Source organism: Leopardus geoffroyi, chromosome B1 (assembly GCF_018350155.1).
Source record: "Leopardus geoffroyi isolate Oge1 chromosome B1, O.geoffroyi_Oge1_pat1.0, whole genome shotgun sequence".
NCBI classification, from domain to species: Eukaryota; Metazoa; Chordata; class Mammalia; order Carnivora; family Felidae; genus Leopardus; species Leopardus geoffroyi.
In genome coordinates, this window is record NC_059327.1 from 48,705,161 (window position 1) to 48,717,351 (window position 12,191).

A 12,191-nucleotide genomic window follows, 5' to 3' on the forward strand; every position below is an offset into this window, starting at 1 on the left:
AAAATGTAGAACACTATTTCTTTCCTGAGGCTTCCTTTTATTTTTCTTTAAAAAAAAAAAAAAGTCTAATCATTAGTAACAGCTACATTTTCTATGGAAACAGCCTCCTCCTTAGCATATCAATGACTGAGGTCACAGGAGCTGTTTTTGAGCACACTCCTTGTAACTTTTCTGTTCTCTGGCTCCCCCAGCATCCGGCCCAGGAGGCATAAATCTGTGATAATTATATTTGTAAAAATCAGACTTTGGAGGACAGGCAAAGAGATCTGCCTTAGTCAGCTGAAGTAGGGCAAGGGAGGGAGAGGAAGAAAGGACTTGGAAGAAAAGAACACGATTCACAGCCTGGACTGTGGTCCCCTGGGAATGATTACTTGATTACTCCAGCTACTAAGCAAACAAGGCTCGGATGATTTTTAAGGGGAAAAAGTGCACATTTTGAAAGCACCATAAGTGCATTACTGGAGTTTAAATATTCTGAGTAGATCGTAGAGGTCAGCTGGTTCAGCTCTCGCACCATACTCCAATGCTAACTCCCACCACCAACTACAACGTTCCCCCCAACTGATTATCCTGCCTCTGTTTGAATGCCCCCATAACTGGGAGCTCACTACCTGTATGTCAACGGTTGTCTAGAAAAGCTGTTGATAGCATTAGGTTCTTCTGTTGAGTCAGAGTCTGGCTCCTCCAAGGGCTACCAAGCCCAGCGCTGTCTTTTGGAACCATGTAGGAAAACCCAGTCCATCTCCCCGCTGCTAGTCCTTCAGATATTTGAAGGCAGCTAGTCCCTTCTCCCAGTGATCTCCAGGCTTGTGGCTGCCTGCCCCGTCCTTGTTTGCAGATTCCTCCCCAGCCCTTTGGCCTTCTGGACCTTGCCTCTCGCTGGACACTCTGAGCCCAGCTGTGGGCCTGCCAGTACCAGTGGGGGCTGACTACGTTTCCCGTTGCCCCAACGCTCTAGATAAGCTTTCATTCAGCTGCTGAGTCACTTGGCTGGTTCATAATAGAATTCATCATCTCTTTGGCAGATGCTGCTATTTAATCATTTTGCTCCCATCTTGGACTTGTGCAGTCGGTTTGGGGTTTGTAGCTTGATTTTTTTTTTTTTTTTTTTCCTGGAGCAGGGGATTATCGGGGGAGGGGAGGCAGTAAAGAGCTTTACGTTTATAGATTTGTCTCTGTATGCTTTGCCCCATCATCTCTCCCCTGCTCTGCAATATCTTTGTGATGCATCCACATCACTGCCACACTGTCCAGCTAGTGCCACAAGCTAGTGACAGCTTGGCCACCGCCAGTATAACTCGAACAAGCGAGAAATGGACAAGAACGGTAAGTACCCTGGGGCCTGTTATTAACAATTCCTCTCCAGGCTCGAATTATTAAATGAGTATATCTAGTTAATTACAGACCTATGAAAAAAATCATGCATAATAAAATTATATACAGTAAACTCGGCCAACAGCTGATGCAGAGTATCCTGAGTGCTTTTTCAGGGTCTCCCTAAAGTACAGAAAGTTTCACTCCATCGGTTACATTTCCTTATCTTCCCATCTAGGGAATATCTTTTTGGGAAAAGGTATGAAACTAGCCTTTCCCAAGTTGCTTATCATAGGAGTAGACAAATATTACTTATACTATCTTCACTGTTACACTTGTTATTGACTGACTATATCGTCTAGATTTCACTCCAGAGTTGGTCAATTCTATTTATTTATTTATTTGTTTGTTTGTTTATTTTAACATTTATTTTTGAAAGAGAGAGAGACAGAGTGTGTGTGTGTGTGAGCAGGGGAGGGGCAGAGAGAGAAGGAGACACAGAACCTAAAGCAGGCTCCAGGCTCCAAGCCATCAGCACAGAGCCCGACACAGGGCTTGAACTCACAAACCGTGAGATCATGACCTGAGCTGAAGTCGGACGCTTAACTGACTGAGCCACCCAGGCACCCCTCTGTCCTCCATCTTATTTCTAAGGTGCTATATGTTAAATTCCCCCTCCTCTACAAGACAGCCCTTCAAACATTGAAAAACAATGGTTCTATCTCAACTTAGGTGTGTTTCCTTATACGGGTCCTTCACTCCCTTCTAATAGAGTGAGGTCCCCAGATACCTCGCTCTGCTCCTTCCTGCCTTGAGGGTGCTCCGTTTTGTCACTGTTCCTCTGGTGTGGCTTTAGGAGCAAACACAAGACCCAGCTTCAGGTGGCCAGGCAGGAGGGCAGTCAGACACTTACAACCTATGATTTGATACTGAGGTCCCCGTGGCCCCAAGCCACCCTCTGCTTCCTTTTATATTATGTCGTAACACATTGTGCTTCTCAAATTGGTTTACACTGTCCCCTGGGGCAGGCTATGGGGTGAGGAAAGTACACAAGGACACAGAAGCATCTGACTACACTTTCACTCGGATTTAGGGCAAAAAGTTAATATTTAGTGAGTAATCAATCTTCCTTCCTTTTCTCCCTTCCTTTCTTCCTTTCTTTCTGTCTTTATTCATTTTTCCTTAAATCTCATGCTTTGAAAGTAATGGATGTCTATTTATACATAAATTTATATTTAGAATGTATAGATGTATATTTAGATACATCATATATTTCATATCTAAACAAATAAGGGATTTTGCCTGTTTCTTTTCTTTTTAAAAATAAGTATATAAAATCATATTATACATATTGCTTGTTTTTTTCCACATAATAAAACATTATGGATATCCCTCCAGGTCAATACACAGATAGATTTAAACCATGCTTTTCTGTAGCTACATATTTTATTCAGTCATTCCCATTTTTTCTGTCGCTATAAATGGTGCCACATTAAATGGCTTTTCACATGTATTCTAATATGTTGGTGCCTTTTCTGGTATAAGGGAGATTCTCAAAGTGGAATTGATGGATAAAAGGGAACATGTAGGATAAAAGAGAATTGTAGTCTTCACATTAATCTATATTCCCTGATGGTTTTCCCAAAAGGTAGTGGTAACTCCCACTCTCTCTGAGAATGTACATTTCCTAGGTGATCATCAGACTGGATGCTGCTGGTCTTTTGCATTTTTGCCAGTCTGGTGAGTGAAAATGGCATCTTTACACCTTAATCCCTTCATCTATTATTATTTTCAACTCATCATTTATTTAAAAATAATTTTTTTTTTTTACATTTACTTATTTTTGAGAGACAGAGACAGAGCACAAGTCGGGGAGGGGCAGGGAGAGAAGACATAGAATCCGAAGCAGGCTCCAGGCTCTGAGCTGTCAGCATAGAGCCCTACTCGGGCCTCGAACTCACAAACTGTGAGATCATGACCTGACCCGAAGTCGGAGGCTTAACTGACTGAGCCACCCAGGCGCCCCTGACTCATCATTTTTTTAAAGATATTATTTTTAAGTAATCTCTATGCCCAATGTGGGGCTCCAGCCCACAACCCTGAGCCAGCCAGGTGCCCCTCAATTAATCATTTTTAAAGGAAGTTTCTTCTGTGATTTGCCTATTCACATTGTTTGCTCATTTTATTGGACTTTGATCCCTTTTTCTTATCAATTTATAGGAGCACTTTAAATAAATAAATTTTATGTGTGTGTTGCAAAGTCTTTACCAAGTTATTTTGTGTCTTTTCCCTTTGATTATGGAGGCTTTAAAATTTTTTATATGGTGAAATTTGGTTTTTCCCTTTACAGTTTCTAGGTCTCCTGTCTTGTTTAAGAATGTCTCACTAAAATAGAGACAGTTATTCTCCTAATTTTCTTCTAGTTTCCTGTTGTGTCAATGTTTGTATTTAGATATTTCATCCAAATGGAACGTGGGTGTTTGTGGTGTGTGTGGTGTGGTGTGTGTGTGTGTGTGTGTGTATGTGTATGTGTGTCTTTATGGTGTGTGTGTTATGTATGTTGTGTATGTGTGTTTGTGGTGTGGTGTGTGTGTGTGTGTGTGTGTGTGTGTGTGTGTGTGGAGGAGGGAGGTGAGGCAAGGATCTAACTTCATTTTCTTCCAGATGTGCGGCCAATTACGTCAACATGATTTATCAAATAAACTACCCGATTTGTGCTGAGTGGAAATGCCATCTGTGTACAAAATGCCATTTGTCATCTGTCAACTTTCCCAAAATAAATTTGGATCTATCTTAGGACTTTCTAGTTTATTCCTCTGATTTATTTTTTTATTCATGTATACCATATTGTTTTCATTACATAATCTTAAAACAATAATTGATATTGAAAAGATAACCTCCCTCACTGTTCCTTTACAAATTTTGTTGGCTATTCTTGGACGTTAAGTCTTCTGTATGAACTTTAATTTTGTGCAGTTTGGGGAAAAAATGGTAATTGTAATGACAGTTGCATGAAAGGTACGTATTGGTTTTAGAAAAATTCACATTTTTGTATTCGTTCTTCCGGTGCAGAAACATAACATGTCTAGAAGTAGTTTAAACTATTATTTTTGTTTCTAAATAAATTTTGCCTTTATCAAAGTGAGATAGGTATATAATTTGAAAATACCAAGTAGTAGAAAAAGTACCAATGCAACAGCCCTCTGGCACATTCCCCACCATTCCTCGCCGCCATGCTACCTCCACACCCACCCCCAACCCAGAAAAACATTACTTCTATATAAAAACAAATATGGTTTTGTTGTGATATGGCACGCAACTTTTATGTTGTTTTTAAAATTTGTATTTATTTATTTGTTTTGAGAGAGAGCACACAAGCGGGGGAGGGGCAGAGAGAGAGGGAGAGAGAGAGAATCCCAAGCAGGCTCCATGCTGCCTGTGCAGAGCCCCACGCAGAGCTCGATCTCACAAACCACAAGATCATGACCTCAGTGGAAATCAAGAGTCCGACGCTTAATCGACGGAGCCACCCAAGGGTCCCTACATCGTGTTTTTTTGTTTTTGTTTTTTTTTAATAAGAGGAAAAATTTCAAAGGTATTTTTGCTACTTCTGTCATTATGGCAGTGGGAAAGTGAGAGAAATCTTGACTAAACATAGCATACTGAAATGTATCAGATTAGAGTTCAAATGTTTCCCCACTTCCATTCAGCTTTGCGCTCCCATTCTCTAAGACATGGCCTAGCATGCAGTAGGTACTTAATAAATGTGTGTCGGGGCGCCTGGGTGGCTCAGTTAAGCGTCTGACTTCGGCTCAGTTCATGATCTTGAGGTTTGTGGGTTCGAGCCCCGCGTCGGGCTCTGTGCTGACAGCTCAGAGCCTGGAGCCTGCTTGGGATTCTGCGTCTCTCTCTCTCTCTGCCCCTCCCCTGCTCATGCTCTGTCTCTCAATAATAAATAAACGTTAAAAACATTTTTTTAATAAAAATAAATAAATATGTGTTAAATGATCTGAATCCATTTTTCAATGAGTGCAGTCTAAGATCCCAGGTTTATTTTAGTAGTCTTCTCCTATTTGTGATTCCTGTCAACACTGTAACATCCACAAGGTTAGGGAACATATCCCCAGCACTAGCACAACTTCTGGCTCTGTGTTTGTATAATAAATGAATAAAAGCCATGCATGGCCACATATCAGCTACATCGTTTTCTCTGAATTCATCCTTTGTTAGTGCAAAGGTGGATCTAAATGTAGGGGTTTCAGTTTATTTCCCCTGAATGTTATCTTTTAGACATCTGTCAAGATGGTTCTGAATTTTGTTTTTCCAGTTTTGAATGAGAAACAAAGAAATAAGCATGCTTCCTGGGTCTCCTCCATCCAGAATGTAGATAGGAACACCCATTAGGACCCTTCTTAGCACATTAAAAACTCAGTCTCTTGAAGGCCTGCTATAAAGAAATTCCTATGTACCAAATCCTTTGGGGAATACCTTCTTGAAAAGCATCTGTGTCCCTCCAGCTCTGATTATTTCCATTTTCACATGTATGATTCTTTGGACGCCTGGGTGGCTCAGTCAGTTGAGTGTCTGACTTCAGCTCAGGTCATGATCTCACGGTTCATGGGTTCGAGCCCCGCATTGGGCCCTGCACTGACAGCTCAGAGCCTGGAGTCTGCTTCAGATTCTGTGTCTCCCTCTCTGTCTGCCCCTCCCCCCTCTCATGCTCTGTCTCTCTCTGTCTCTCAAGAATAAATAATAAACATTTAAAAAAATTTAATATTTATGATTCTTCCCCCCCTGGATACACAGGCTTTTCCGGTCCTCTTTGCACCAATGCAAATTATTGCAGGGATCCCTTTCCATTATCCAGTGGATGGTTTGGCTAAAAGATGCTTCTCTTTCCTACACAGCATCAAGGCTCCTTCTTTGCTCATCTATATCCAGCCCCAAATGAAGTCAGCCACTTTCTTCCTGAGTTTATAATTGATTTGGATGAAAAACCTAAGTACTTTGTCTTTGCTAATACCTTATTATGTTAATTTGAAAGATTTGTTCAAGCTCCGATGCATCTTTGTAATTAAACTGTTTCAGGGGCGCCTGGCTGGCTTATTTGGTAGAGCATATGACTCTTGATCTCAGGGTTGTAAGTTCAAGCCCTATGTTGGGTGTAAAGATTACTTAAAAAATTAAAATCTTTAGGGTGACTAGGTGGCTCAGTCAGTTGGGCATCTGACTCTTGATTTCAGCTCATCGTCTTTTTTTTTTTAATTTTTTAAAATTTATTTTTGAGAGAGAGAGACACAGAGACAGAGAGCAAGAGAGAGAAGGAGACACAGACTCTGAAGCAGGCTCCGGGCTCTGAGCTGTCAGCACAGAGCCCAATGGGGGACTGGAACCCATGAACCATGAGATCATGACCTGAGCCGAAATCAGACACTTAACCAACTGAGCCACCCAGGTATATCACCAGCTCAAGTCATGATCTTATAGTTTGTGGGATCTAGCCCTGTGTTGGGCTCCATGCTGAGCATACAGCCTGCTTAGGATGCTCTCTCTCCCCACCTCTCTCTGCCTCTCCCCCACTTGCACTCAATCTCTCTCTCCAAACAAATAAATAAACTTAAAAAACGTACAATCTTTTTAAAAAACATCAAAATAAACTGATTTCTTCAGAACTTCACCCTTACAGAGTTCATAAAATAAGGTATTAGTATGATACTGTGAAGCCCCTTTAAGAATTTCTCAGGCCAGAAGAATTCATATAATATAGCATCACCCGCTAGTAGAGTGGAATTACAGGGCACCTCTTGGCCCCTATGTACATTCTCAAAAGTTCTAGTATTGATAAATGTAATGTAAGGCAAGAATCCATAGACATGGGAGGAAACTTAGGTGAATTTCTGGGAGGAAGCAATAAAAGATAGGAAACTTAAGAATTGTGAAAATATCAGATAGTCCAGAGTATGGGCCAAAGAAGGCCAATTTAACACTTCTTGGGACAAATGTCTTCAACTGAGAATGTTGATGGGTCCCCCCCCCACCCCCCCGCCGCCGCCCATCCCAGGAAATTCTCTTTCTTATTTTAAATGGAATCCAACAGAAAAATGGGATTTATATTTTCCTGTATGGCTGGGGCACTGCTCTGTTGGAACTGGCCCTGCGTGACCTTTCAAAAATATTTTACTCCTGTGCAGGCTGGATGAGCATACCTGCCTTCTAAAGGTAGTTTACTCTTTGGCTTCCAATGAACGATGATTTCGGTGAAGCTCTGGCATGAACAAAGTGACAACCCTGCATGGAGTTTCAATCCACTGCATTAGAGAGCTTACTGGGGGAGTAAGGATGAAAATCTCGCCAAGTTCTGGGTTGGAGACGGGTTTGTTAGTGCACTGGAGGCCTCGCCAGCATCCGTGTTTCCCCCTCTCCTCACGGTAACCCCCCTAAGGGATGTTTCCCAGCCCCTGCCTTTGCTTGAGGTCATGTGACTGAGTTCCGGCCAATGGAATATAGCCGATAGTGGTTGTGTGCCTCTCCTAGGCGTGTGCCAGGATTACCTCCAATCCACAATCCTCCAATCCCTCTCCCCCTTCTACATCAACCTGGGGGGCTACTTATTAAAGATGGCAGCCTCACAGGATGGAAGAAGCCCCTATCCCCGAGGCAACATTTGTAAGGGAGCCATCTAACCTGCAATGGATTGTGATCTACATGAGAGATAAACTATTGCTGTGCTGTCGTTCAAATCTTGCAGTTGTTAGAACTAGCATTACTACCGTAGAAGCTGCTATCTTGAAATGGGAGGCCACGGTAATAAAAACATAAATATGTGGCCTGGCTTAGCAATTGGGTAGCAGGATGTGAGGAACTTGATATTAGAGGCCGAAAATACAAAAATCTTTGGGGCCTTATCTAATCCGTTGAAGACCTTAACAGGAAAACAAAACAAAACAACAACAACAACAACAAAGACTGACCTCCCCCAGAGAAAGGGAATTCTGTCAGCAGACTGCCTTTGGACTTGAGCTGCAACATTAATTCTTCCCTGGGTCTCCAGCCTACCGGCTTATTGGTTCTGTTTCCTTGGAGAACTCTGACAAATACAGTGTTAAGTCTGCAAAAGTTTGAAGAGAATGCAAGTTTTGAAAGAGTAATTATCTTGGCAACTAAGATGAAGGTAGCAATTTTAGCAAGCATTGTGAGTTACAGCTACATCCTGAGAAGGAAAAGTGGAAGCAAGGTCCTAATGCTGGAGAAGAACAGGCTGTGAGAAGAAAGGATCAAAAGCACAGAGGGAGGAATCGAACTTTCGGAGAAAGAGATGTTTTGTGCCTGAAGTAGAAGAGAGAAAGGATGGTCTGGGGGGCTCCCTAGGAGGTTCTGTTCTGAGCAAATCATAGCACTGCTCACGAACTGAGGTGGGACTTTGTACCTTCATTAATACACGGAGAGTTCTGTCACTAGTTTCTTTTTTCTTTTTTTTTTTTTCCCCTCTAAATGACATCTGTTCTATAGCTACTTCCTTTGGCTTTCAGCAGAGTATGGCTTAAGTGCCACAGTCAAATGTCCTCATCCCCTCCCCAGCCCACACACAAGTTAAAAACAGTATTAAGCATTTCTCCCTATCCCATCCCGCCCCCCCCCCCCAACTTTGCTGTCTCTGTCTCTGTGCTGAAGTCCCAGCCTGAGCACCATCCTGATAACACCCCCCCTCCCATTCTGGTCTGGGTGGGGATTTTGTTTCAGTTGACCCTGGGTCTATCCCTCTGGCTGTTGGTAGGAAATGCCTGAAATTGCAGCTGAAAGGCTTTCACCCAAAGGCTAGTGTGATCTCTTAGGAAATCCCTGTCTCCTCCCTTCTTGATCTGTGATCATCCTTTATTCTCATCATTCTGCCTTCCCTCTGAACTATTTTGGAGCTTTGACCCCTTGTGCCTGCCAACTTATCTCCAGCTCTTTCCTGCCACTCCACAGAGCTAGGTCCCCTCTCCCCTAGAGTCCTTTTGGAACTGGAGTTCACCCTCTGAACCTCTTCAGGGCTGGGGTCCGGCTCTGCTCACCCAGGGCCGATCTGCCACCAGACACGGACATACTTCATTTCTTTGCTGATTCATTTGCACATCATAGCAATACCACAGGGTATGTACATCCTCCAAATCCAAAAGGGCAGGGACAGGGGTTGGGGGGGGGCACTCTCTCACATCAGGGATAGGCCTTTTTTGTCACCAAACATCTTGGATCAAGCCAATTGAGAAAGCATTGGAGAAAACCAAAGGTCATTTGCTTGTTCTTTCTGTCAATAAATATTTGAATACCTTCTATGAGAGGCAGTGTGATGGACTGAAGCTATACACACAGGCACTGGATTTAGCCTGCCCGGGTTCGGCTTTCAAGATCTCCACTTACTAGCTACATGACAGGAAGCACATTATTAAATCTCTCCTTGCCTCAGTTAACCTCTGCTAAAAATGAGGACAACAATTGTGCTTATCTCATAAGGCTGCTGCGAGGATTAAATAAATTAATACACAGGTAGCCTAGGTAAGGATTCCTTTGATGGGAATATCTCCCTGGTATTTACCAAGCAATTCTCCCGACCCAGGCCGCAACGCCAGCAGACGGGAGGTAGACTCGGAATCCAGGTTCAAGGAGGACATTGTGACTGCTGCCAGGGAGGCAACATCCTCTCTGAACCTCAGTCTCTGCGTCTGTAAGATGGGCAGCATGGGACCTGGCTCCCTCGCTGGAGGCTGTGGTGAGGTTGTCTTGAGACCATTGAGAAAACGTGCTTTACAAACTGAAACTTGCCTTGACCAGGTGGAGCAGATTAGAGATGGCTGATTGGCTTTTTGATCTGGGATTGTGAATTGGCTTTCTGATTGGCTGGCCCTTTCTCAGCTCCTGGCTTAGAGGAAAGTTCTTGCGCTTTGGCCATACCTACTTTGCTCCAAGGGCCAAGCCGGGGTGGGCATGGAAGTGTGGGGATGTGAGAAAAGGCCCGGCAGGGTTGCCCCCGCTCTGTGGTCCCCTCTCTGCCTGCACTGTCCTGTTATAACTTTCATCACACCTCAGCCCCCTCACTTGTCGAATTGTTGGCTTTCGTCACCAGATGCAACCTCTTGGGGCCAGGGCTGGTGTGAAGTATTCCGCACACTCCCAGAGTTTGGGGCAGAACCTGGTGTGCGGTAGGTAGGGATCCATTCATGAAGAATGACAAGTGAGGATCCCAGGTGGGAGCCTAGGACGAGTGTCACAATTCCCTGCTAGAGGTCAATTCCCCTCCAATGGATGTCACTGTTTATACCAGAGGCCCCTCCACGAACAAAATCACAGAATTTGGGAGCGCCTGGGGCCCAGCTCCCTCCGGCAGAACACGGAGGTTTGGAGACACGAAGTGGCTGCTGAGTCATTCGCCCAGCGTGGCGGGGTTGGGGACCAACCTCGCGGGGTCTTCCCGGGACCGAGGGGCTGCGGGGGAGGGGGGCGGAATTTCAGTGCTAAGGCGGGGACAGTCCCAGGCAAACCGGGGCAGGAGGGGCTGGGGCAGCAACCCGGGGAGCCTGCCTTCTCCCAGTGCGTCTCCCCCTTAGACGGGCGAGGAGACCGTGCGGTCCAGGGCTGAACCCCGCTCCCGCACCCCAGCCCGGCCACGAGGCGGCCCCCGGGGCGGGCGGCGGCTCGGGAGGCGCCTCCCCTGGGCGCGGCGGCCGCAGGGCGGGCCCGGGGAGCCGGCGGGGCCCGGGGTCGGGGGGCCCCCGCGGCGGCACAAAGAGGCCCGCCGCGGCAGTTTTGAAAATACCGAGGAAGTGGATCTGGGCCGGGGCCCAGGGAGTGACGACGAGGGAGGGAGCGCGCGCCAGCGAGCAGGGGGGAGGCGGGAGGCGGGGAGCGCGGGGCGCGGGCCGGCCGCAGACCTCGCCGGCCTCCAGCGGGAAGAGCGCGGGCGGCGGCGGCGGCGGCGGGATGGGCGGCCCGGCGCCCCCCGGCTGCGACCCCGCGGACCCTCCCCTCGGCGCGCCGCCTCCGCAGCCCGGCGCTCGAGCGGGCGGCGCGTAGGGCGGCGAGCGGGTGCCGGCCGAGGACCCGCCGGCTTCACCGCGCGCGCCAGTCCGCAGCTCGAGCCGCCGCCCCGGGGCGCTCCCGAGGCCCCTGCCGGAGGGACCATGAAAGGTAAGCCCCGAGCGCGCGAGGACGAGGCGAACCCGGCGGGACCCCCCGCGCTCCCCTCTCCGCCCAGGCGCGGAGGGGAGGACTCTCGGGGTGGGGTGGGGGAGCCATGGGCTCTCCCTGCCCTTCTGATCCTCCTGCCTAAGGCACTGATATGGGGCACGCATGCAGCCCTGATTGTCTAGAGGAGGGGAGAGTTCACACAGTCACCTTCTCACTCCGCATCACTCTATCCCTAAAAACAGTTTGAACTTTTCCAGAGAAGTTTCTGGTCCCTTTAACCGGTCAGCGCAGAAAGGTGTCACCAGCCCAGCCTTCTGGGTGGTGTAAATCCCCAACCAGGGGACCCATCCTAGAGCTCCCGCAGCCTCCTACCTAGCTTGCCAGGTGCCAGGCCTAGGTACTGTCCTCCAGGAACTTCAACCCCTTCCTCAGGAGAGACCTGTTTTGTCCAAGTCGCTCAGCCCAGGCCCTGCCCCACCCCAGCCTCTGAACCCTGGCTGACCAGCCCTCTGACCTCCCTGGGACAAAGCATCTGGGAAAGACCAGTGGTCCAGGCCTGAGCTCTCCCCGGGGGCACTGGGTTATCCCCACAGTGGCCCTTCCTTGCAGAGACAAGAACCAGACTCGGTCCCAGGTGCTCATACCTGGGCCTGGCTTTCTTGAGGCCCGGGAAAAAGCACACTTTGCCTTAACAGTCATTTTCAGGCTAAGGG

General features: G+C 46.8%; 2 protein-coding genes across 2 annotated transcripts in view; both read left to right on the plus strand.

The window, feature by feature from the left end:
* The first annotated feature begins 1,313 nt into the window (after positions 1 to 1,313).
* On the plus strand, positions 1,314 to 11,364 carry LOC123596350 (translation initiation factor IF-2-like). The gene is made up of 4 exons (XM_045474917.1): positions 1,314 to 1,326; positions 9,911 to 10,063; positions 10,418 to 10,493; positions 10,899 to 11,364. The coding sequence occupies exons 1-4, from the start codon at positions 1,314 to 1,316 to the stop codon at positions 11,362 to 11,364; spliced, it is 708 nt and encodes a 235-aa protein (XP_045330873.1).
* Positions 10,922 to 12,191, plus strand: part of SCARA3 (scavenger receptor class A member 3) — a 51,211-nt gene continuing 49,941 nt past the window's right edge. Inside the window, exon 1 of the mRNA XM_045461270.1 lies at positions 10,922 to 11,478. Within this exon, the coding sequence (XP_045317226.1) occupies positions 11,472 to 11,478 (7 nt within the window). The 5' untranslated portion in view covers positions 10,922 to 11,471. The remainder of the gene's footprint in view (positions 11,479 to 12,191) is intronic.